At 43.1% G+C, this 25,329-nt stretch overlaps 1 protein-coding gene across 1 annotated transcript in view; it reads left to right on the top strand.

Annotated features, from left to right (window-relative positions):
• Nucleotides 1–24,901, top strand: part of KCNH5 (potassium voltage-gated channel subfamily H member 5) — a 289,582-nt gene extending 264,681 nt beyond the window's left edge. Inside the window, exon 11 of the mRNA XM_060754182.2 lies at nt 23,543–24,901. Coding sequence (XP_060610165.2) covers nt 23,543–24,490 — 948 coding nt within the window. The 3' untranslated portion in view covers nt 24,491–24,901. The remainder of the gene's footprint in view (nt 1–23,542) is intronic.
• Nucleotides 24,902–25,329: the final 428 nt, after the last annotated feature.

The raw sequence follows: 25,329 nt of genomic DNA on the forward strand, positions 1-25,329 counted from the left end.
TGCCTGTTTTTCTCTCTGCTGTTTTTGCTGTTGCAATTTTAGAATTTTTTAATACTGGTAGCCAGATTTTGTTCATTTTCATGGTTTCTTCCTTTCTGTTGAAATTGTCCACATGTTTGTGGATTTCAATGGCTTCTCTGTGTAGCCTGACATGGTGGTTGTGAGAGTGGTCCAGCATTTTTGTGTTCTCAAATAAAATGCTGTGTCCAGGTTGGTTCATCAGGTGCTCTGCTATGGCTGATTTCTCTGGTTGGAGTAGTCTGCAGTGCCTTTATTTATTTATTTATTTCATTTACTTATACCCCGCCCTTCTCACCCCGGGGGGGACTCAGGGCGGCTTACAGTGGGGGCACAATTAGATGCCCAAGACAATTCACAGCAATACAGATAAAAACAATTACAACAATTAATTAAAAACATCAATACATAATAAAATCATAAACAATCTCATGCTCAGGTTCAGAGTCCATATATCCATTCCATTCCATTAGTCCTTGTCTATCATCAGTTCATTCAGTCAGCTTTCAGAATTACCAAAGGCTTGATCCCAGATCCAGGTCTTGAGTCTTTTCCTAAACACCAAGAGGGAAGATGCCGATCTGATCTCCCCGGGGAGTGAGTTCCACAGGTGAGGGGCCACCACTGAGAAGGCCCTGCTCCTCGTCCCCGCCAGCCTCACTTGTGACAGTGGCGGGGTCGAGAGCAGGGCCTCCCCAGAAGATCTTAAGCTTCGAGGTGGGACGTAGAGAGAGATCCGTTCGGACAAATACACTGGGCCGGAACCGTATAGGGTTTTGTAGGTCAAAACCAGCACTTTGAATTGTGCTCGGAATTGGATCGGCAGCCAGTGGAGCTGGCGCAACAGGGGGGTGGTATGCTCCCTGTACGTCGCCCCGGTGAGCAAACTGGCTGCTTCTCGCTGGACTAGTTGTAGTTTCCGAGCAGTCTTCAAAGGCAACCCCACGTAGAGTGCGTTGCAGTAATCCAGCCGGGATGTGACAAGAGCGTGGACCACCGTGGCCAGATCTGGCTTCTCAAGGTACGGGCGCAGCTGGCGCACAAGTTTTAATTGTGCGAAAGCTCTCCCGGCCACCGCTGAGACCTGGGGTTCCAGGCTCAGCGATGAGTCCAGGATCACTCCCAAGCTGCGAACCTGCGTCTTCAGGGGGAGTGTAACCCCGTCTAACACAGGCTGTAACCCTATACCCTGTTCGGCCTTACGACTGACCAGTAGGACCTCTGTCTTGTCTGGATTCAATTTCAATTTGTTAGCTCTCATCCAGTCCGATACAGCAGCTAAACACCAGTTCAAGGTCTGGACAGCCTCCTTGGTGACAGGTGGAAAGGAGTGACAGATTTGGACATCATCTGCATAGAGATAACATCTCATTCCGAAACTCCGAATGATCTCTCCCAGTGGTTTCATGTAGATGTTAAATAACATCGGGGACAGAATAGAACCCTGTGGGACTCCACACAACAACGGTTGTGGGGCCGAACAGGTGTCACCCAGTAACACCTTCTGGGTCCGTCCCTCAAGGAAGGATCGGAGCCACTGCAAGGCAGTGCCCCCGAGCCCCATATCCCTGAGGCGACCCAGAAGGATACCGTGATCGACGGTATCGAAAGCCGCTGAGAGGTCCAGCAGAACTAACAGGGACACACTCCCCCTGTCCAGTTCCCTGCGCAGATCATCTACCAAGGCGACCAAGGCTGTCTCAGTTCCATGTCCCGGCCTAAAGCCAGACTGTGCCGGATCCAGATAATCAGTGTCTACCAGAAACCCCTGGAGTTGTGTTGCCACCACACGTTCCATGACTTTGCCCAAGTAGGGGAGATTGGAAACTGGCCGAAAGTTGTCAAATTGAGTGGGATCCAGTGATGGTTTCTTCAACAGCGGTTTTATCACAGCCTGTTTTAGACTCGCTGGAAATTTTCCTTCCTGTAAGGAGGCATTAACCATCACCTTCACCCACTCCGCCAAACCCCCTCTGGCTTCCTTGACCAGCCAGGATGGGCAGGGGTCTAGGATGCATGTGGTGGGTCGCACCTCTCCAAGGATCCTGTCCACATCCTCAAGCTGAACCAATTGAAAAGAATCCAATAAAACTGGACAAGCAGATGCTCTCATTACATCCCCGGAGACTGCCGTTAACATGACGTCAAGACCTGACCGAATCCGCTCAATTTTATCCGCGAAGAATCGAGCAAATGCTTCACAGCGGGCCACCGAGTTGTCCGAGGCCTCGCTTTTTGGTGGATTTAACAGGCCCCTGACAACTCGGAAAAGCTCCGCTGGACGATTCTTTGCTGATGCAATATTGGCTGTGATGAATATTTTCTGAGCTGCCTCTATTGCCACACCGTAGGACCTTAAAAAGGCATTCAGGTGTGTTTGGGCTGGATTGGTGGGGTTCTTGCGCCACACGCACTCTAACCTCCTCTTCTTTCACTTCATTGCTGCCAGCTCCTCAGTAAACCAAGAGGCTGGTTTAGCTCGGTTACTCGAGAGGGGGCGTTCCGGAGCGATAGTGTCAATTGCCCTAGTCAACTCATTATTCCAACGAGAGACCAGAGCATCGACAGTATCACTAGCCAAGGAGGTGGGAAGATCCCCAAGAGCCATCAGGAGTCCATTTGGATCCATAAGTCTCCTGGGGTGGACCATTCTAATAGGTCCACCACCCTTGCGGAGGTTAGGAGGCCCAGTTAGTCTAAAACTGATCAGGTGGTGATCGGTCCATGGCAACGGAGCGATGGTCGGCTCCTCCATCCCATCACCCTCATCCCATCCCTGAACAAAGACCAAATCTAAAGTGTGCCCGGCACTATGGGTGGGACCCGATATTAATTGGGACAGGCCCATGGTTGCCATGGCAGCCATGAAGTCCTGAGCCGCGCCGGAAAGAGGGGCCTCGGCATGGACGTTGAAATCTCCCAAGACCAAAAGCCGTTGAAAGCTCAACGCCATGTCCGAGACCACTCCCGCTAGCTCAGGTAGGGAGACTGTAGTGCAGCGGGGTGGTCGGTACACTAACAGAATCCCTATCCTGTCCCGGTCACCTATCCTGAAGCCGGCACATTCAAAGGAAGATGATTGTGGGATGGGACACCTAATCAGTGGAATAAAATCCTTATAGACCACTGCGACTCCGCCTCCCCGCCCTCCAAGCCTTGGTTGGTGCTGAACGGAATAACCTGGTGGACAGAGTTGGGAGAGATTGACCCCTCCCCCCTCGTCCAACCAGGTCTCCGTTATACAAGCCAGGTCGGCTCGTTCTTCTTGGATTAGATCTTGAATGATAGCAGTTTTTCCATTTACCGACCTGGCATTGAACAGCACCACCTTTAGCTTGGAGGGGCCACCATCCTGGCACCTCAGTTGTATATTGTCAGGAGTGAGTTTTGGAGTTATCAAATTATCGTTATTAATTTCGGGCCGAATAATAACATTAATTTTTGGAGTTGTCAATGTCCTATTAAGAATTTTGGGTCGAATTTGCTTTCGTTTTTGGTTTCTAGGATCTTTGAGGAATGCCAATTTGTTATTAAGAATTTTGGGCCGAAATGAATATTTTGTACTCCTTTTCCCGTATCTCCCTCTCCCAGTCACCACCTCAATGGGGGCCCCCCCACCCGTAGCCCCACCTCCCCCGGTGACATTCCCTCCATTTCCAGCAATTGTAATCTCTGTTATGGGTGAATGCTCATAGCATTGTTTATCTATCTCTGGGTCCCAAAATTCCCCCCTCTCGGTGCTATCTATTCCTTCCAGTGTAGTAGAAGCTATAAAGTGCGCTTGTGTTGATACTATATAGTCCAGTTGTGCTAAGATTGTTACAGATTGCACTTGCGCTGAAAAAGCTATAAAGTGCGCTTGTGTTGTTATTATAAAGTGCACTCGTGCTAGAGTTATTATAAAGTGCACTTGCGCTGGAAATTGGAGGGATATCAGTAGCAGCAGAGGTAAAGTAAACATTGACCCAGAGGTAGTATGCTGATGTAAACAGTTAGCAGGAACCCCAGGAATAGGACATGAAGTACAATGGCTATGAGCCACTTGACCTGGGATTTTGGACCATTTAGTCGAAGTCTAGGATCTAGCCAGATCTATAGTGCTTGAAGTGATGATATAAGGTTTAGCAGGACTAAAGTGCTTAGATTAATTAACCTGGGCAAAAATAGGCTGGGATAGTTCTAAAGTGCTCAATAGTGCAAAAATGTCTACTATAAGTGAAATCACGGCCACACAATCAAGACAGACAATACGTCCCGAAGAACCTAGGTCCTTGGGCCCGTGGAACAAACAAGCCGGCACCCAGGACCAAGTCTCCGGTCTTCTTGGCCGTCTTGGGTGAAGATGATCTCAACAAGCAGATGGTAGTCCGTAGTAGAGACAATATATGCTGTTATTGATAACTCGGCAGCACTATTTACAAATTGTCCATTATATAGTAGATGTTGTTTGCACCATTTGTCCTGACCACAAGGGGCAGTGTGGAGGGAATGGAATCTAGTTCTTTGATATAGAGCTCTGAGGTCGTAATTAAAAACCCTGAGTCATGAGGGGGCAGACCAGAGACGTGATGATGGAAACAGAAACGTCACGGTCAGCACCAGTCCTTCCGGAGGTAGACACAAAGGACGCGATGAAAGGCGTCATATAAGATGGCGGGTTAGACACCCGTTCCTCACAAGATGGCAGCGTCACAAAAGCGGTCAACACAATCAAACTGTACAGCACACTAGTTAATAATAACACCACCACTCCGCCACAGTGGGCGGTCCGCATACGAGAAAGCCCAGTCTTCCGAGGCCTAAAATGCCCAGAACCAGCTAAAAACGCCAATCCCTCCTGGGGCCAGCAGCGAAATCAGAATGATCAGGCGAGGGGCCGGCCAACCGGTAGAGCCAGCGCGATGGAAGCCCGCTGGGTGGAAGGGAGGGCGTAACGCGATGGTCCTAGCCGGTCCGCTGGGGAGCCGCTGGGCCTTGCTTCCTTCTCTCCTTCCTCTGGATCAGCAGGAAGGAGGGTGCAGGGCGATGGAGCTTGGCCAGCCTCTGGGCCTTATTCCCCTTGTTTCCCACTCTCCCTCTTCCTGATCGGTGAGAGGGAGTACTCCGAGTCTTCGGAGGCTGGATTGCGATGGAGGGCTGGCCTTTCCTGCGCCAGGGAATGCCGAGGGACGACAAGGAGCGGTGGCCCCGCCCGGGACCAAGAAGCGAAACCAAAAGATCAGGCAAGGAGCCGGCCGGCTGACAGGGGGCTGGCGTGATGGAGAGCCAGCCTTCTCTGAGCCAAATGCCGGCGCGCCCGAGCCGTGAACAGCAGGGCGTCAGATTGGAATCTTTCATGTTCCTGGATTCTTGTTTGGGCGCTGCGTTTGGTGGTCCCTATGTAGACTTGTCCACAGCTGCATGGTATACGGTAGACTCCTGCAGAGGTGAGAGGATCCCTCTTGTCCTTTGCTGAACATAGCATTTGTTGGATTTTCTTGGTGGGTTTGTAGATTGTTTGTATGTTGTGTTTCCTCATCAGCTTCCCTATGTGGTCAGTGGTTCCCTTGATGTATGGCAGGAACACTTTTCCTCTGGGTGGATCTTCATCTTGACTCTCGTGGCTTGTTCTTGGTCTTTCAGCTCTTCTGATGTCTGAGGTGGAGTATCCATTGGCCTGGAGAGCCCAGTTGAGGTGGTTCAGTTCATCTTGGAGGAGGTGGGGTTCGCAGATTCTTTTTGCACGGTCTGCCAAGGCTTTGATGGTGCTTCTTTTTTGACTTGGGTGATGGTTGGAGTTTTTATGTAGATATCTATCTCTGTGTGTGGGTTTTCTGTAAACGGTGTGACCCAATTGTTGATCTGGTTTGCGGATGACTAGGACATCTAGAAAAGGCAGTCTTCCTTCCTTTTCTTTTTCCATGGTGAACTGGATGTTAGGGTGGATGCTGTTAAGATGTTCCAGGAACCTGTTGAGTTCTTCTTCTCCATGGCTCCAAATGGTGAAAGTGTCATCCACATATCTGAACCATATCGTGGGCTTTTTGGTTGCTGTTTCAAGAGCTTGTTTTTCAAATTGTTCCATGTAGAAGTTAGCTATGACTGGGCTGAGAGGGCTCCCCATAGCTACTATTTAACAAAATTTGAAAAGTTTCCTGTTCCTGGTTTGAAAATGCTATTTCCTCTTTAATTGTGCCGTACTTACTTTGAAAGTCGTTGTTTGTGGCTGAGGGTAATATTATTATTTCCTTCAATCTAAATAGTTCATTCATTTTAATTTTCCTTAATGAAAATATGCCATTTTCTAGACAGCAAAACCAACATTTTTGCAATTTAATAAACTTTTCCAACTTTTTGATAGAACTAATTAGGAAATGACATTTATAACCCAGGAATGAAAACTGTGTTACATAGTGTAATATAAAGGTCGAAATGTGCCAGGCTTGTTATAAAACAGGATGATAAAAAATTGTTTAATGAATAAAATGCAACCATTCACAACCCAGTGGAGATTGGTCTCTTCTTTCTCCTGAGGATCCTAATTTGTGCTTTCTAGTTCCATTCTGTGATACCATCATACCACCACAATGGAAAGATAGTGTCATCACGCATTGGGAAAACTTACTTCAATTAATTGCAGTAATATAAAAAGAGAAATACAACTTAACTCAATATCAAAGAGACAAGGTAACCAGGGACCAATGCTCCTGCTGTATTTTTCTTGGAAGGTCTTCAAGAATAGTACCATACTTGGACAGTCCTCCATTTGATGTCCTTCATATTGAACAATGGAGGACTGTCCGAATATGGTACTATTCTTAAAGCACTCTGAGGGGGAAAAAGTACAACAGTGACAACCTGAGCAGTATTTCTGCTACTAGCACTGTGTGGGACTATAAAGAGCATTTGAACATTTCTGTGTCCTTAATGAGAAAAAATGTCTCAACACATTTCAACACTTTCTCAGATGGCCGATCAAAAACCTGTCAACTGAGACAAGAGCTTTCATCCCTGCAACAGAGCAGAAATAGCAGCACTTTTTAAGGTTGGGGATGATATGCTGAATCCTGTCAATGTCTTCTGGATGATGGAAGCAGTTGGACAGTCACATTCACTGCAAGTTTGCTGGGTTGCATATGCAGTGTGTGGAGATGTATCACATGTGGATGTGCATGGACATGAACTGTGCATAGATGCACATGTGCAATTCTTTCTGTATTCAGTTGCAGATTTTGTGTTTCATACAGGTGTCCTTCACTACCAAAGTTGTACAACAGTTATTTGATACATAATAATTCATGAGGAATTTTTTTGATTTTTAAAAAAAATTAAGTTAAGTTTTCTCAGCATTGAACGTTTACCTTCCTCTGAGACTGAGAGACTACGACTTGCTCAAGGTCACCCGTAGGTTCCCATGGCTGAACAAGGATTTGAACCCTGGTTTCCAGAGTCCTAGTCCAATGCTGAAATTACTACAAGAGACTGGCTCTGTTTGCATCATTAGGTTACATGGACAAACTTCATCCCTCCAGGTGTTTTGGACTTCAACTCTCACAACTCCCAACAGCAACCTTAACCACCACTGCCTTGGGAAGTCCCCTTCTTCCATGACACCATTTTAGGATCTCAACATTCACAATTGAAAGATTGCTCAGAGAACCTCTTCAGATCTACCTTCTGCTAATAATTGTGAGATTAGGAGTGCCTGTTTCAGTTAAACCTTCTAAATTAGTCTGAAGAAGCAGAAGGTCTTGCAATGTAATTCCCTCAGTTTTGATATTTTTTTAATGTGAAAGGCAAGTTGAGAAACTGCAAGTTGCTTCTGGTGTGAGGTAATTGCCATCTGCAATGGATGATTGATGCGTTACCATCCTGTGGGAGACTTCTCTCATGTCCCTGCATGGGAAGCTAGAGCTCAACAGAAGGGAGCTTACCCTGCTCCCATATTCGAGCCACCAACCTGTCAGTTGACCAGTCCTACTGGCACAAGGGTTTAAGCCATTGCGCCACTGGAGGCTCCTCAGTTTTGATGGTTTCTTCTGCTTGCTTCTGTGTCCAGTCCACTTGCCCCATTCTTGGTTGGGGGAGCACTATTTGTGGTAAATTATTGGTTTTGCATTATGGCTTTTCCAAACTTAAAACATGAAATTTTGGGGGACATTTTTTTTGGTAACTCATTTGCACAGTTCTTTTTCTTGTCAAATAATTTTTATTTCAAAGATATGAGGGAAGATAGGATAAGGGGTGGGGGTAAGGGTAAGGAAGTATTACATTTGCATAAAACGAAATAGTATTTTCCTTAATCAAAAGGTGTGAGGTGTAGGGAGAGGGAAAAAAGAAAAAGAGAGAGAAAAATGAAGAAAAGAAAAAAAGTTGTTGGGGAATTCAAGGAAAAAAAATGTTGGACTTTTAGTGTCTATTTTAGTGTCAATTTTAGTGTCTATTTTAGCAAAATCTTATTAGTCTCTCCATCTTTATCTATTGATATTAATTTTTCTGCTTTCAAAAAGTTTTTCAATAAAGCCCAGTCTGCTGTTCTTTTTGGTTTGCCTTGGTGAGTCTTTAGGTGATATGTTAGCATATCCAAATGCATTATATCTAATATTTTTAATATCCATTCTTCTTTGGTTGGGTTATCTTTTGTCTTTGACTTCCTCACGTAAGTGATGCTGGCTGCTGTGGTCAGATAGTTGAACAGAATGTCTTGATTTTTGTCTAGTTTCATGTCTGTTAGTCTTAATAAATTGTATTCTGGCTTCATTTTCAAAATTCCTTGCATGATTTCATGGGTGTTTTTCCAACAAACTCTTGCAATTTTGTATCCCCACCACATATGGAAAAAGGAGCCCGTGTGGGCCTCACATTTCCAACATTGATTTTGAATATTTTTGTAGCACTTGGCCAATTTTTGGAGTGTCATGTACGACTGATACATCATCTTATACCAATTTTCCTTGAGGTTGTATGAGTATGCGTATTTTAATTTAACGTTCCAAATCTTCTCCCAATCTTTCATTTTTATAGTATGTCCAATGTATGATGCCCACTTTGTTATACACAGTTCTTGAGCGCAAACAGAATGGAATAATTATAGTGTGCTAAGTCCACTAATATCAGAGTAGTATCCATAATTTGGAGCCCCTGGTAGCGCAGTGGGTTAAACCACTGAGCTGCTGAACTTGCCGATTGAAAGGTTGCAGGTTCAAATCCGGGGAGCAGCATGAGCTCCTGCTGTTAGCCCCAGCTTCTGCCAACCTAGTAGTTCGAAAACATGCAAATATGAGTAGATCAATAGGTACCACTCCATCGGGAAGGTAACAGCGCTCCTTGCAGTCATGCTGGCCACATGACCTTGGAGGTGTCTATGGACAACGCTGGCTCTTCGGCTTAGAAATGGAGATGAGCACCAATCCCCAGAGTCGGACACCACTGGACTTAATGTCAGGGGGAAACCTTTACCTTTACCTATCCATAATTCACAGTATAATTGCAAACAGTTCAGCCAAAAAAATTATGAAAAACTGTTTAAATGAATGAAAAAAATAACGAGCAAGTTGACTCTGTTGCAATGTCACATAAAATGATTTGTGAAAAGTATGTGTTCTCTTCTAGACGTAGTGCCGCCATGTGCTGTACACTCTCATTATTTGTATGCATGTATGCCTTCAGTTTTATGGCAGTGTCGAAGACAATTCTTTTTCTTCCAGTGTGGCCAAGGGAAGCCAAAAGATTGGTATATGATATTACCTCTATATGCATGGGGGATACATTCCTAGATTTACCATGGAAACAGGAAACCATGGGTAATAATGACCATAAGTAATAGTGAACAGCCTATTTAGTTAACGTTTCCAAGCTGAAAAATATGGACCTTCAATGCCTTTCTTTCTCTGCATGTGTGTGCATGTTTGAATGACAAGTTGTGGGCAAATATGAGTGGTGCTTAATACATAATTCCTATGGCTCTCTGGTGATATTATAAGCTACGGACAGCTCTATGAAGACAGCTCCAGTGATCTGCTGCCTTTCAAAGCCATCTTCTATGTGCTGAGTTAGGTTCAGCACTTGCGATGTGCAGCTTTTGCCTTTCCTGAAGCCAGCTTGCTGTGGGATCAGACATGGGTCTATTTTTTCCTTGTTTGGGCATCAGCCAGCACGCTAATGACTTAAATCTAGAAATAGTTTTCTAAGATCTACAGAGACACTTGCTGAAACACCTCAGCAAGCGAGAGTCCAAAAGTGGCAGGCTCAAACCCAGAGCCTCAACCAATGCAACCAATGGCTGATTCCAAATGAGAGACTCCCCCCCCCCCCCCGGGCACACAGAAGACTGGATGACTTGGAAGGCGCTGAACAGACTGCACTCTGGCACCACGAGATGCAGAGTCAACCTTAAGAAATGGGGCTACAAAGTGGAATCCACAACATGCGAGTGTGGAGAAGAGCAAACTACAGACCACCTGCTCCAATGCAACCTGAGCCCTGCTACATGCACCATGGGGGACCTTCTTGCATCAACACCAGAAGCACTCCAAGTGGACAGATACTGGTCAAAGGACATTTAATCAAATACCTAGCTTGCAAACTCTGTGTCTTTTGTATGTTTGTTTGTTCTGTCAAAAATGTAATACAACTGTTCGGTTGCCTGACACGATAAATAAATAAATGGCTCTCTGGTTTTGGCTTGGAAACCTCTGGGCTTGGGACAATCCTGAATTGGTAATGGTAGGTAGTACCTACAAATAAACAGGAAAATAATAGCTTGAGGGGAAGCAGGTTTATTTGTTTATTAGCTTTCTGGTGTATCAATGTCCTTTGCATGTGTGAGCTGCCCCCAGTCAAAATGTTGAGAATACAGTAGTGGCACAAATGACGTTTAGATTATGCAAAACACACTTGGAAAGCTTGTGCCATGTCTTTCTTTCTTCCTTTCTTTTTCTATTTCTGTCCTCCCTAGCTGCGTTGACGGGAAGCTTTGAAATCCCCTTATCGTTACTTAATCCAGTTTCTCTTTGCATTTTGTAAATAATTTTATATAACGTGTCATGCTCAAGTGTGGCTGCATTTGGAGCTACCGAAAAATGCCCCGGCCCTTTGGAAACAATGCCGCTGCATGCTCACTTTTGATGGGTGCTGTATATTTATAGCCTGTGTTATATAATGAGGATTACTTACTTTTGCCCAAAGAAGACTCTGTTCCATTTGCAAAAAAACTCAGACACACACACACACAAAAACTGCTCAGTACACTCTTTGCTTAATGCATTTTTAGCACAGAGGTTATTTCAGTTGATGATACTTGGGAGGTTCTTGGCTTGAAGCTGCTCCAAAATAATTTCAAGACTGGTAACGCTGTTAACCTCCTTAATGAGTAACATTTAAGTATTGCCTGTTCTCATTAGTGGGAGGAAGGAGAGATGAAAAGCCGATTTCTAGGGGCATCTTGAAAATATTTTTTGTTCAAATTTCAGTCCTCCAGAGTAACCAAAAAATGAGTAATATTACATTTGGAAGCAGAAATGGCAATGGATCATGAGGAAAGGTTTGTCATTAATTCGGTGAAAACTTTTTAAAAATGTAGTTTTCCAAACTCTAGGACATATACACCATCCACATACATAATAAAGGTAAAGGCTTCCCCTTGGCATTAAGTCTAGTCGTGTCCAACTCTGGGGGATGGTGCTCATCTCCATTTCTAAACCAAAGAGCCAGCATTGTCTGTAGACACCTCCTAGGACATGTGGCCGGCATGACTGCATGGAGCACCATTACCTTCCCAACAAAGCAGTACCTATTGATCTACTCACATTTGCATGTTTTTGAACTGCTAGGTTGGCAGAAGCTGGGGCTAACAATGGTAGCTCACCCCCATCCCGCAGATTTGAACCACAAACCTTTCGGTCAGCAAGTTCTGCATCACCGTGGCCTCTCCACGTACATATGTGCTTGAAATGCTTTACTTTGCCTCTGTGAAAGTCATGCATAGAGTGCATCTACATTGTAGAATTAATATAATTTGACATCTCTTCAACTGGCACGGTTCAATGCTATGGAATCCTGGAGAAAGGGTATATAATCTTGCAATATCTCAAGTGCTGGCAAGTTTTATTTAGCATAAACTTCCTTTAGCTGTTGCCCATGTTGCTAGTTGAAATCTGATGGAGGAGCATGTGCTGATCACCTCAAGGTTGGACTTTTGCCATGTGCATTACGTTGGGCTTCCAAGTTCAGAAACTCCAGTTCAAAACATGGCAGCCAGATTTGGTACAGAAATATCTTGGAGTGAGAACATTTATTGCATTTGTACTAAAATCCCACTAGTGCCAATTAGTTTCCAGGCAAAGCACAAAGTGCTAGTTTTAATCGTTAAAGCCCTGCATGGTTTGGGTCTAGGTTACCTGGAGGATTGCCTTCTCCCATATTATCTGCCCCTTCGGACCTGTAGGACTGGGCTTCTTAAACCTTTTTCGACTCACAGCCCTTTTCCATGTGAGAAATTTTCATATGACTCCAGGTATATAGGTATATAAAATACGTATAAAAATCAAACATTTAGTAATAATAAATCAGCATTTGCAATGCTGATTTTCCTTTTTGTGGAGTACAGCTGATCATTTTTTTTTTTTTTTTTGCAGAGTCCAATATAAACCCTGCTCTTCATTGCTAACAGATTTGTGTAAATGGGTGATGTTCAGAAACCTTTCACTGTTGGCAAAATTTTCACGACCCCAACCTTGAACAAAGGGGAACCCCAAAGGACGGGACCCACAGTTTATGAAGCAGTACTCTTGGGGACATTTCCTCCAACTAGTCAGAACCAGACTGGCAACTTTCCCCCAGAGGAACTTTCATTGGCTGCTGCTGGACTAAGACCCCTTGCACACATCTGAATAAAATCCCACATTATCTGCTTTGAAGTGGAATAAATGGAAGTGTGGACTCAGATAACCCAGTTGAAAGCAGATATTGTGGGGTTTTTTCTACCTTGATATACTGGGATATAGAACTGTGCGGAAGCACCCTAAGTGATCTGTCAGAATTCAAGACACAGTTAACGACTATCACTTCCTGCAGGCCTACCCAATACATTTTAAACTGTGATATTTAAGACCTCACTACCTCTGAGGATGCTTGCCGTAGATGCAGGCGAAACGTCAGGAGAGAATGCCTCTAGACCATGGCCATATAGCCCGAAAAAAAACCCTACAACAACCCAGTGATTCCGGCCATGAAAGCCTTCGACAATACATGTGAATTTTAACTTAACATTTTATTTATATTGGTGTCAATTTTTGTTCTGTATCTTTTTATATATGCAGGGAGACATTTTCAAAATAATGTGCACCTAGAACACTTCTCTTAGCTGTGTTTGCATTTGCCGATAACGTTGCCTGCCACCTTTTCTTTGGGCGGATCCAGACAGGCCTTTATCCCAGGAGAATCCGTGTTTTAAAAACGCAGATTTTCCTGGGGGCCTGTCCACACTCACCCCAGAAAGTGTGCGTTTTCTGGGGCAGTTGTCCAGACGTTCTCCTGGGACTAGCCCGGGAAAAGGTCTAGAGGCTCTACCCCCTAAGGCCCCAGACCCCTTAAAAACTAATGATAACTTACCCGGCTTCCATTACAGGCTTCAGCCAGCTCTCCTGGCACATAGAAATGATGCGCCAGGAGAGCGGTGTGTGTGTGTGTGTGTGATTTTCCTCCCTCCTCCTTCCCCCCCCCCCTTCCTGGCACGTCAGTTCTACACATGAGGAGAGCTGGCTGAAGCCTATAATGGAGGCCGGGTAAGTTTTCATTACTTTTCTAAAGGGCCTGGGGACTTCGGGGGGAGGGGGTGGGTATTCCCACAGTTTGCTGGGCTTATTTAGCTTAGTAAGCTGTGGACTGTAGTACAGACACCGGCACCAGTTTATCCTGTGCCTTCCAAGAAGGCGTGGAATAAATCCACTATGTAATTAATTTGCTACAAACCAGGATTTTCCTGGCTTGTAGCGAATTAATTCAGGACTGTCCAGAACGTTGTCTGGACAGCCCCTCCTTTATTGTGGTAGATACCGCAATAAAGGTCCTACTGGATAGGCCCTTTGCATGCCTAAACTGTATTTTTTTAAAGGTTCAGCTGAAGTTTAAGTGTGATATTAGAAACTGAAGAAGGCATCACCCTTTTTCATGAGCACATTCTTGTTTTACTGGGTGCAGCTACCTCTCAAAACAGAGATTTAGGTTTCATGTTCAATTTGAATTCCATTTCATTACCCAAGAGGGACTTGAGAAAGATTGGGGTTAGGATAAGAACAGAGGGAATCTCACATTACCGCTATTTTTACCATCTCTGCATTACAGATAAAGCACCATCTTCAATTTCCCAGGTCTCTGACAGTCAGTTAATCTTTACTTCACCTTCAGTAACGGCATAGTCAACCTTACCACTTCTCCAAGCCCTGCATTTTAAGTACTACAGTCCCTAAATAACTTTAGGAGTCTCTAAATAGTATAAAAAACCCCAAAAGTCGACCCAGCATGGTGCAGAAATTTGAGTGTTGACTACAGTCCAGGAAACCTGGGTTCAAAGCCCCACTCAACCTTGACCTTGGGTAGGAGGTCATACTCTCTCAGCCTCAAAGGAAGACATGGGCAAACTTTTTCTGAGCAAATCTTGCTAAGACAACCCTGTAATAGCATTCTGATAGGGTTGCCATATGTTGGAAATGACTTGAAAGTACACAACAACAACGTCTCTAAATAACGCAAGCCACATTGATGAAACACAGTTCTTTTTCTCACAGTTTTAAGTCCATTTCACTGGACCAGTGTTCATAGACCCTCCCGCAAGGGAAATGAATTCTGACAGCAGAGTCACATTCAGGACCATAGCTTTTGCCATACAGCAGAGCAAGCATTTCTCCTGAGAATGCTTTTGTGCAAAAATTAATTTCCCTTTCCCCCTCATTCGCCTTCTTTGGGTCTTAACTTTTAACTCCGAGCCTCATGTTTGGAAATGTTTCTCCCTGTGTGGGTGCCTGTATTCTCAAGCAGGCAAAACATGGAACAACAGAAGGTTATTCTATTAGTGGAAACACTTGTGTGCAAGAGAGAAAATCTGGTCTGATTTCCTTGAGACGATCAGCTGCCGTGGTTTCAGGATTTTGGAAATTTATATTTCTTGGGTCTCTCTCAATCCTTCTGAGACAAAATGCAATTTTATCCACCTTTCAAACATTTTGAAAGTTTGCTTTTGTAATTCAGTTTTGAGAGGAGCTTTTACCTTTCTTTTTTTAAAGCAGTGTTTCTTCTTTGCTTAGTTAGTTAGTTAGGCGATCCCTCGTAGTCCGAGGATGGTGGTCCTCCAAGTTCGGTGTCCTGGGGGTGGATTCGTAGGTGGCTGTGGAGCCCTATTCTTGACCTACATCTTCTCCCACAGTGAGGGCATTGGTTTCCAGGTGGGAGGCGGTCTCGGTTGGGGTTGGCTTGACGCGCCTTCCTCTTGACACGTTTCTCTCTTTCACCCTCCATTCGTGCCTCTTCAAATTCTGTAGCACTGCTGGTCACAGCTGACCTCCAGCTGGAGCGCTCAAGGGGCAGGGCTTCCCAGTTCTCAGTGTCTATGCCAGAGTTTTTAAGGTTGGCTTTGAGCCCATCTTTAAATCTCTTTTCCTGTCTTCCAACTTTCCATTTTCCGCCCTTGAGTTCGGAGTAGAGCAACTGCTTTGGGAGACGGTGGTCGGGCATCCGGACAACATGGTAGGTCCAGAGGAGTTGATGACAGAGGACCATTGCTTCAATGCTGGTGGTCTTTGCTTCTTCCAGCACGCTGACGTTTGTCCGCCTGTCTTCCCAAGAGATTTTCAGGATTTTCCAGAGGCAGCGCTGATGGAATCGTTCCAGGAGTTGCATGTGATGTCTGTAGACAGTCCACGTTTCGCAGGCATATAGCAGGGTTGGGAGGACAATAGCCTTATAGACAAGCACCTTGGTGTCCCTATGGATGTCCTGGTCCTCAAACACTCTCTGCTTCATTCGGAAAAATGCTGCACTCGCAGAGCTCAGGCGGTGTTGTATTTCGATGTCGATGTTGACTTTGGTGGAGAGGTGGCTGCCAAGGTAGCGGAAATGATCAGCATTTTCTAATGTTACACCATTAAGCTGTATCGCTGGCATTGGAGAAGGGTTGGCTGGTGTCTGCTGGAACAGCACTTTGGTTTTCTCAATGTTCAATGACAGGCCGAGTTTCTTGTATGCTTTGCTTAAGCTAATTGAGCAATACACGTACTGTACATGTTTGTTTCAAACTAAAATCTTGTATTCAAGACAATATTATAGCTATATCTTCATTTGGGAAAGCAGGATTCCTATTTGGGGGGAGGGGCAAGATATGGACATTGCCCCCCTTCCAATAGGAATCCTGGCTTCTCAAATGATGTTTCTAATGATTTCCCAAAGTTCTAACATTTGAAAGATACTGAAAGAGAGACTGAAAATTGTGTGCACTGAAAATTGTACCTATTCCTACATTTATTGTACAGGGTTAGTCAAAATGCATAGGCCAATAAGCCATTCAATTGAATGGCTTATTGGCCTATGCATTTTGACTAACCCTGTATTTGGATTCATTCTCTTGTTCTTTTTTCTCCCCTTATCTTTGACTGCCTAAAGTGTATTTCTCAGTTGCTCAGCTGATGTTTTAAGTTAGTGTAAGGCTAGAAAGTTGAAGACCAAAGGAACATTTCATTGGCAGGCAAAATTATAATTTGAGAGACAATCTGCTCATTCCCATCACAACTCTATCAAGGTTTGAAATTTCCAAACTATGGAAAAGGTTAGAGGAATTAGCAATATGTAACTGGTTAAATAGAATGTGGGCCATAGCATTATCTGAAAAATTAACATACCAAGTAAGATTAGGGAGAGGAAAAATAAAAGATAATTTTGAGGTTATATAGAAACCATTTATCAGTTCTGTGTGCAAGAGTAGTAGAAAATTTAAACTACCCTCAGGTCAAGCGAGATTTTGGATAAATGTTTAGGGAAATATATGACTATTATTAATATAATAGAACATGATTAACTAGCAAAAGGATTGACAAGAGAAAAAAAAAGGGGGGGGGGAGAAAAGTAATAATTTAAACAAGATTTGGGGAAGTTGAAAAAAGGTAGATGAAAAGTTCCAAATCCTTATGTGACCAATGGGATTTACAGTTTCATCACTTGATTCAATGGGTCTACTCCAACTGTGACTACCAAAAAGATTGAGGCCAATGAATTCTATTTTAATAAATCCTTCTTCATTTTTCCCACTCCTCTCATACTTCTAGTAAAGATAAAGGTTTCCCCTTGACATTAAGTCTAGTCAAGTCCAACTCTGCAAGGTGGTGCTCACCTCCATTTCTAACCCATTGTCTGTAGATGCCTCCTAGGTCATGTGGCTGGCATGGCTGCATGGAGTGCCGTTATCTTCCAGCCAGAGCTGTACTTATTGATCTACTCACATTTCCATGTTTTTGAACTGATAGGTTGGTAGAATCTGGGCTAACTGTTAAACCCTAGGCCTGTAGCAACCTATGACCACAGCACCACACAAGAGTCCAGAGTACAAGAAAAGAGTTTATTGTAAAAACATATAAAATACATGAAACAGCAGGAATAAAGAAAAAAAAGGGGAGTAATCCAATCAGATTTAGCAATAGGCGGTGATAATTACATAGGGATCCAAATGTCTCATAAAAATCCAAAGGTAATACCGCCTTTGGATTCAACTCCCAGAAATCCCAGTCAGCTTACCGACTGTTAGGAATTGTGGGAGTTGCGGTTCTAAACACCTGGAGGGCCAAAGTTTGTCCATGCCTGGTCTAAAGTCACTTAGACACTACATAATATGATATTTGATAACCTTGGGTTGCTGGTCCACTATACAGCAGGGATTCAGTTGTAGAAAGAGAATGGTAACATATTGGCAGTTTGATTATACACAGTTTTGCAACAGTGAAGAAGGAAAAAGGAAAGAGAGAAAGAGAGGTCTGTTTTATTAACTAAAGAAACGTATTATATTGTATTCACACATATCTGTATGTGTAGGTGTTTCGTGGGGCATCAAGGTTAAGATAATTTAATTTTTATATTTATCACATTAAGGTGTAAGGGCTTCCTGGATGTTCAATTTCCCAAGCACATTTCATATCAAATTTCTTTGGGTGTCTGGAAATTTGTCTATGGTCATATCCCAGTTTTTGTGTATATGTGAGTCTTCTTCCCTGTTTATTAATAAAACATAAACCTGAATCAATACATAGGAGAAGCTCTAAAAATGTTTTGTCAGTGTAAACCTGTGCAGCCATTGTCTATTGTCTAGGGAGCATCCTGTCAAACCAGTTTAAATGATTAGACTAATCCTCCCAGGAATGTTTGGGGTTGGGCTAGGTGCTGAGCTTGGCTGAAACTCAGCCAAGCTCTAAAAATATGTTATAAATGTATAGTTATTAATATTAGAGGAAGGGGTCGATTTCTCTATAAGAAGGTGAAACTCTCAACACAACTTTAAAGGATGCAAAGGATTTGTTTTATAAGTCCAACTGGTACAGAAATGTAAATATACACTCTTTTTCATTTGTTGTTTCTCAAGAGCAAACCCTCCTCTTCCTCCATTTGATTCACCATCTATGATGTTTTTAAAAAATCTTGTGTAATTTTCCTTCTCTCTCCTCCCCCCCCCCCTCTTTTTAATGAAGTTTTATGGTCTTTTTATCAGCAGTGGGGCTGCGTGATGAGTGCCAAACGGTGGTTTGTAAAGTGCCCAGAGAACCAACCAGCAGCAACAGGAGGAGGGTGACATATAATTAAGATTTTTATTTGATGTCTCCTGTAGTTTGCACTGCAAAATACAGGAGGCAATGAAAGGCCTTGGTTGCTTTTAAATGAAGATCTATATACACTGTATTTGGGTCATAGCAGGGAGATAAAAGCATCCGGCTGTGTTTTGCTGTGTTTCCTTGCTTGCTGTTTCCACTAGATTCTAATAAGCACGTTCAGGCTCTAAATTATCCAAAGAAACTCCATTAACTCCAGGCCTTCAACTATGTCCTTGCAATATTTGTGTTTGTTTTAATGAAGTAAGGGAGAGCTTTGATCATTGAGTTTATTTCCTAGATTAACTTCAGGGGGCCAAATTCTGTTCCAACTCCCTCGGCCCAATAACTACATTTTGCAGCATTATTGAAATCACTGGTGGAGAGGTCAGTAAATGCTGGTTACAAATTTATTGAAATGGATAGCAGGTCTACTGGGCAGAAGATGCATCATTTGCTTCCTAACTTGGGAGGAATGATTAATCCAAACTTGGAAAAATGACTTGGGTTAATGGCTAAGACCTTGCATAGTTATAATTGTTGCTTTTTTTTTTTTTTTGGTTGTGTCAGGAGCGACTTGAGAAACTGCAAGTTGCTTCTGGTGTGAGAGAACTGGCCGTCTGCAAGGACGTTGCCCAGGGGACGCCCAGATGATTTGATGTTTTTTATCATTCTTGTGGGAGGCTTCTCTCATGTCTCCGCAAGAGGAGCTGGAGCTTATAGAGGGAGCTCATCCGCCTCTCCCCAGATTCGAACCTGCGACCTGTTGGTCTTCAGTCCTGCCGGCATGGGTTTAACCCACTGCACCACCAGGGGCTCTATAATAGTTGCTGATGCTGTTTTATACAGGTTTATATATCTGGTGCTGTCCAAATATGCATTTTCTAATGCTATGTATTTAAAATACTCTTTGATAACTTTATTGATAGCTTTGTATGAATATAAAGCATATACCTTTAATAGAATTTTGTAGATTATGGGTTGGATTTTCCTTTCACCCAAGACCTGGTGAGGCTGGAACTCCCATCAGCCCTAGATCTGCCTGGCTGTAAATCTCATTTGCTCCAGATCTGATGAGGTGGAACTCCCATCAGTCCCTGGTCTTACCTGGGACTGAGTTGGAACTGATTGAGTTGGAACTGGCAATGACACAGCCCTCCAGGTATAGATGGACTCCAACTCCCATCAGCTTCTATGAGGTCTGCCATCCAAATCTCACCAGTATTTTAATTTGAATCTTGATAGTTATATGTATTAAGTTTGGTCCAGATACATCAAACCCTGTTGGAGCCTTTGTAGATCAAGCATACAGAAATAAACACACAGATGTGTGTGGAGTTTTGTATATATGTGTTAACTGTCATCAAGTAAAAAAAAACTTTCACAAAGACTTTTGCAACTTTTCCCACCTTGTTTTTGCACAACAATGATATTTTTATGCTAAGAAAAAAAGACAGTGGTTGGCATTTTGTTCTCCTCTTACAGATTTGTAGTCTTAAGGTATTGGGGCCTTATTATATTGCTGTCCAAAGAGCAGGTGATACCAGGGGGATTCACCAGGCAGTGTGGCAAATCCAGCAGGCAGCGGGGGGAAACGTTGCTCCATGCCTCACATGGTTCCCTTATCCATCCCATGAGAGGAAGCATTACTGCCCAGTGTCAGACCTGTACTTACCCTATTCATTCCTATGGGAACATAGGATGCTGCCACGACGCTGGAAGCATGTAGCCCCACCAAAAGTAGCCATACATTGTCTGATGATCTCTGGCAGCCTCCATTGTCCCAGCGTCATTCAAGTGCCCTAGGACTAAAATTGTCTAATGAAAGGAGGTTCTTATCCATTATCATTATACTAAGACCTCCATTGCTTGATGTGGCTGCTGACTGTTAAGGCCAACTTGATGAGTCGGACCAGAGATAATACTTAGCTGTGAATATGTAACTAGGGGTGGATCTAAACTTCAGAATTAATGCAGTTTAATTACCATGGCTTAATGCTACGGAATTCTGGGATTTGTAGTTTGGTGAGGCACCAACATGGAGCCCCCGATGGCGCAGTGGGTTAAACTCCTGTGCCGGCAGGACTGAAGACTGACAGGTCGCAGGTTCGAATCCGGGGAGAGGCGGATGAGCTCACTCTATCAGCTCCAGCTCCTCATGTGGGGACATGAGAGAAGCCTCCCACAAGGATGATAAAAACATAAAATCATCCAGGCGTCCCATGGGCAACATCCTTGCAGACGGCCAATTCTCTCACACCAGAAGCGACTTGCAGTTTCTCAAGTCGCTCCTGACACGACAAAAAAGACAACAACAACCCAACACACTTTGGCAGAGAAGGCTGAAGACTTTGTAAAACAACAACTCTCATGATTCCATAGCATTGAGACCTGGCAGGTCAGATGGTGTCAAACTGCATGAATTGTACAGTGTACATCCACCCCAGAGAAGTAATATCACCGATCACATTTAGTGTGAAAAGATTGCAGTAAAACACACTGCACTAAATATTTTTGCACTGAAACTTGTGCAAAATATTGTAAAACAATGCAAATTTTGGGAGACAAACATTTTTACATAAATTATGAAAAGATATACCAATACTCTAACAAGCATATGCCGTAAGAGACAGAACCTTTGAATTGCTTCATCCTTGCAAGCAAGCAATAACAAAATAAGCAAAGACTGACATCTATTACTATTGATATTATTAGGTTATCTTTGAACTTTGTAAATCATTGTGAGCTGTCTGAGTTACTTTGAACACATATCCAAATGTCTCTATTTATCCAAAATGCAAATAAATAAGTGTGTGTGTGTGTGTGTGGTGGGGGTTGCCTTTTCTAAGTGCGAATAAAAGAATGCAAAAATGTGCTGGAAAAACAAATTAAATCAATAAACTATAGTCAGAACGGAAGATGAATAAAAATATGGTTCTTTACACCTTTCCCCATAAACCTCATCAGCCTAAATGGCACTTATTTTCAAATAAATGCACTGAGGTTGTAAGTGCTCCATTTTTCATATATCCATTGCATATATTTCTTCTAGTTCATTAATTTTTTGAAGTGCTCATAGAGGGTTGTGTGTCAAGAAAGGAAGTGCTAATCACAAATACACATCAATAGATGTCAACTTTCTTAACTTGATACTTATGTTACATAGCTGTTTGTTATTCTATACAGAAGTAGGTCATCATATTCGTTCTGCTTTCTCCATGGATTTTGTCTAGAGGAAATGGATCAATAAATTGTGTACTCTGTGGGTCTCAGCTCCAAGTAAGTCTCACTTGCATTGCCCCTATAGAATCAGACCACAAGAGTCATCTAGCCATACCCCTTTGTCATGCAGTAATACACAGTTCAAGCACCTCTGGAGATGCCCATCCAACTACTGTTTAACCATCTCCAAAGATGGATAGCCCAACACCCTCTAAGGCAGTTATTTCACTGTTGAACAGCTCCTACAGTCAAAAAAAATCTTCTTATTAGAAATAGTATAACATAACGTACTATTTATTGATATTAGTTGTTTTTACTTGTTTTATATTTATATTAATGTTTTAATTGTATTTTTTGGTCTTGGTGCTGACTGTAAATTGCCTTGAGTCTCCTGTGGGCTGAAAGGGGCAGTATATAAATATAGTAAATAAATAAATAATAGTAAATAATAGTAACAGCTATGATTTGGTTCCCCCCATGGATATCATCATCATCAGCAGCTTTATTTATACCCCGCTTTGCTCCCCATGGGAACTCAAGGTGGCTAACACTCTGCATTAGACAAGTTTGAAAACACCTAGCTAATTGAAAACAGCTGTGAGTAGATAAACAGGTACTGCTTTAGCAGGGAGGTATTTTAATGGCACCATTAAAGAAATACCAGAAATGTTGGTGATTCAATCAAAAGGAGGAAGTGTGTGAATAGGGCTCTATGGCATGGAGGATGGAGTGACAGCACAAACACCCCCCACCATCACCCCCCCCCCCCCACGGCCAGAATCAAGCACAACCTCCAAGACGGCGAAGATGGCGAAAGCCTATATATACCTTTATCTGTACTGTTGTCTGTCCTGTCGGTGAATAACGGCATTCAATGTTTGCCATATATGTGTTCTGTGTCCCCGAGTGCCCTTTGGGGTGAGAAGGACAGAATATAAATACTGTAAATAAATAAATAAATTTAAAAATAGCAATACAAAAGTTAAAAAACAAGTCCCAGTATACACAAATGTGTAATAAAGTAATGTCTCTTTTATAAAAATGATAAAATCTCAGTTTGCTTTGGGGATTTTGAAATATATATTTCGGTCTGTGGAAAGTTGAACCCATGGATTTTTTTTTCTGTATCAGGAGCAATTTGAGAAACTGCATCCATGGATACAGCACATATAAAGGGACGAATGTATAAGAGCCGCCGCAAACTAGCGTCTTGGGAGAGCAAACTGTGCCAGCATGGCCGATGACGTCGAAGACTCCGCCTCTTTCTCTGCCTCTTTCTCCCCCTATTTCTCCGCGCCCGCGTGGTTTTCCCTTTGCTAGGGCAGCGATGCGAGCGTACTCTCGCTGTTGAATTTCCTCCATGCTCTCTCTTTTTCATTTTACTCATAGGACTTGTTTTCACCCATGATATTATTTCCTTCTTCATCTCCTCTAGAAAAGTTCATTTTAACCTTAATGTATGTTTGTTTTTTTCTTTCTTGCAGATAATCTTCCGAAAAATCAGTGATGTCAAAAAGGAAGAGGAAGAACGCCTGAGGCAGAAGAATGAGGTGACCTTGAGTATCCCTGTGGACCATCCTGTAAGGAAACTCTTCCAGAAATTCAAGCAGCAGAAGGAGATGCGGAACCAAGGTACAACCATCATTGACCCAGAGAGGAACACCCTCCAGGTGGAAACCCGAACCATGCAGAACGGTGCCGCCATCACCGGCACGAGTGTGGTCACTGTGTCTCAGATCACACCCATCCAAACATCCCTGTCCTATGTGAAAACCAGTGAGATCATAAAACAGAATAACCAGGAGGCTCTGGAGCTGAAGCCCAACACCAGCGAGGAACCAAAAGGCCTCAAGGTGACCAGCCCTGTGAGGGTGAAAAATGGGAATGGGAAAGGATGGCTTCGGCTGAAGAACACTATGGTGAGCCAAGAAGAGAAGAAGGAAGAGTGGAATAATGTCACCAAGGCAGAGTCCATGGGGTTGTTGTCTGATGACCCCAAGAGTACTGACTCAGAGAATGGAGGAATTAAAAACCCGTTAAGGAAAACGGACTCGTGTGACAGTGGAATTACTAAAAGTGACCTTCGTTTGGACAAAGCTGGTGAGAACCGCAGCCCTTTGGAACACAGTCCTATTCAAGCGGATGCAAAACACCCCTTTTACCCCATTCCTGAACAGGCCTTACAAACTACCCTCCAGGAGGTCAAACATGAACTCAAGGAAGATATTCAGCTGCTAAGCAGCAGGATGGCTGTCTTGGAGAAGCAGGTGGCTGAGATTTTAAAAATACTGTCTGAAAAAACTCCATCGCAGACTCCTTCTCCAAAATCCCATTTATCTCCTCAGCTACCACCCCAAATACCTTGCCAGGACATTTTTAGTGTCTCAAGGCCAGAGTCACCAGAATCGGAAAAAGATGAGATCCACTTTTAATATACACCTGTTTCTCTTTGTATACTAAAGGTATACTGTGAAATGGGCATGCACACAGAGACATACACAGACACACAGACACGCATATCTAGCATACCTATAGACATGCCTATATATGTGTCTATGTGTGTGTGTGTAAATATAGAATAAATTATATAGAGATATATAAAAACATATATATTTTCACTTGCATTCAGTATGACTTGAACACACAAAAATGGATTTTGATATGTAAATACTGCATGTCCAGCTGGATTCTGGCCTGCCAAAGAAAACAGTTATTAACATAGATATTGCTTGTATAATATGCAGTTGACTGCATGCACACTTTCAATTTATTTATAATCTCTATTATAAAATAAAAGGATGGATTTTGTTTAAAAAAAGAGAGAAAAAGAGAGAGTAAAGTGTCCTATTTCAAGAGTCAAGGACCAGCCAAGAAGCCTTACATGGAGTGTGTTAGTCTTTTGTGATGACTTGGGGTGGAGTGCATTACAACCTATATTATATAGCTTTATGAATTGTTATCTGCACGATAGATGTGCAATGGAACACTGTTAATAGGTTGCAAAGATGCATATCAGCAAGAATGCTGCAATACGCATTGGCCTATCTGATGCACTTCAGACCCCTTCCACACAGCTGTATACAGTAGGCCTGGGTAACAACGGAAAAATTTGTTTCTAAACTTGCTTCGTTTTTAGGGGTCCATCGCGTTTCGTTTTTTTTAAGAATTCCGAAATTTTGCTTTTAAAAATTTCAAAATTTACGAAATTTTGTAAAATTACGAATCGATTTGTTAATGGCGGACGCGATTGCGCAATATGCTAAAAAAAACC

This window comes from Anolis sagrei, chromosome 1 (genome assembly GCF_037176765.1).
Source record: "Anolis sagrei isolate rAnoSag1 chromosome 1, rAnoSag1.mat, whole genome shotgun sequence".
In the NCBI taxonomy this organism is placed as follows: Eukaryota; Metazoa; Chordata; class Lepidosauria; order Squamata; family Dactyloidae; genus Anolis; species Anolis sagrei.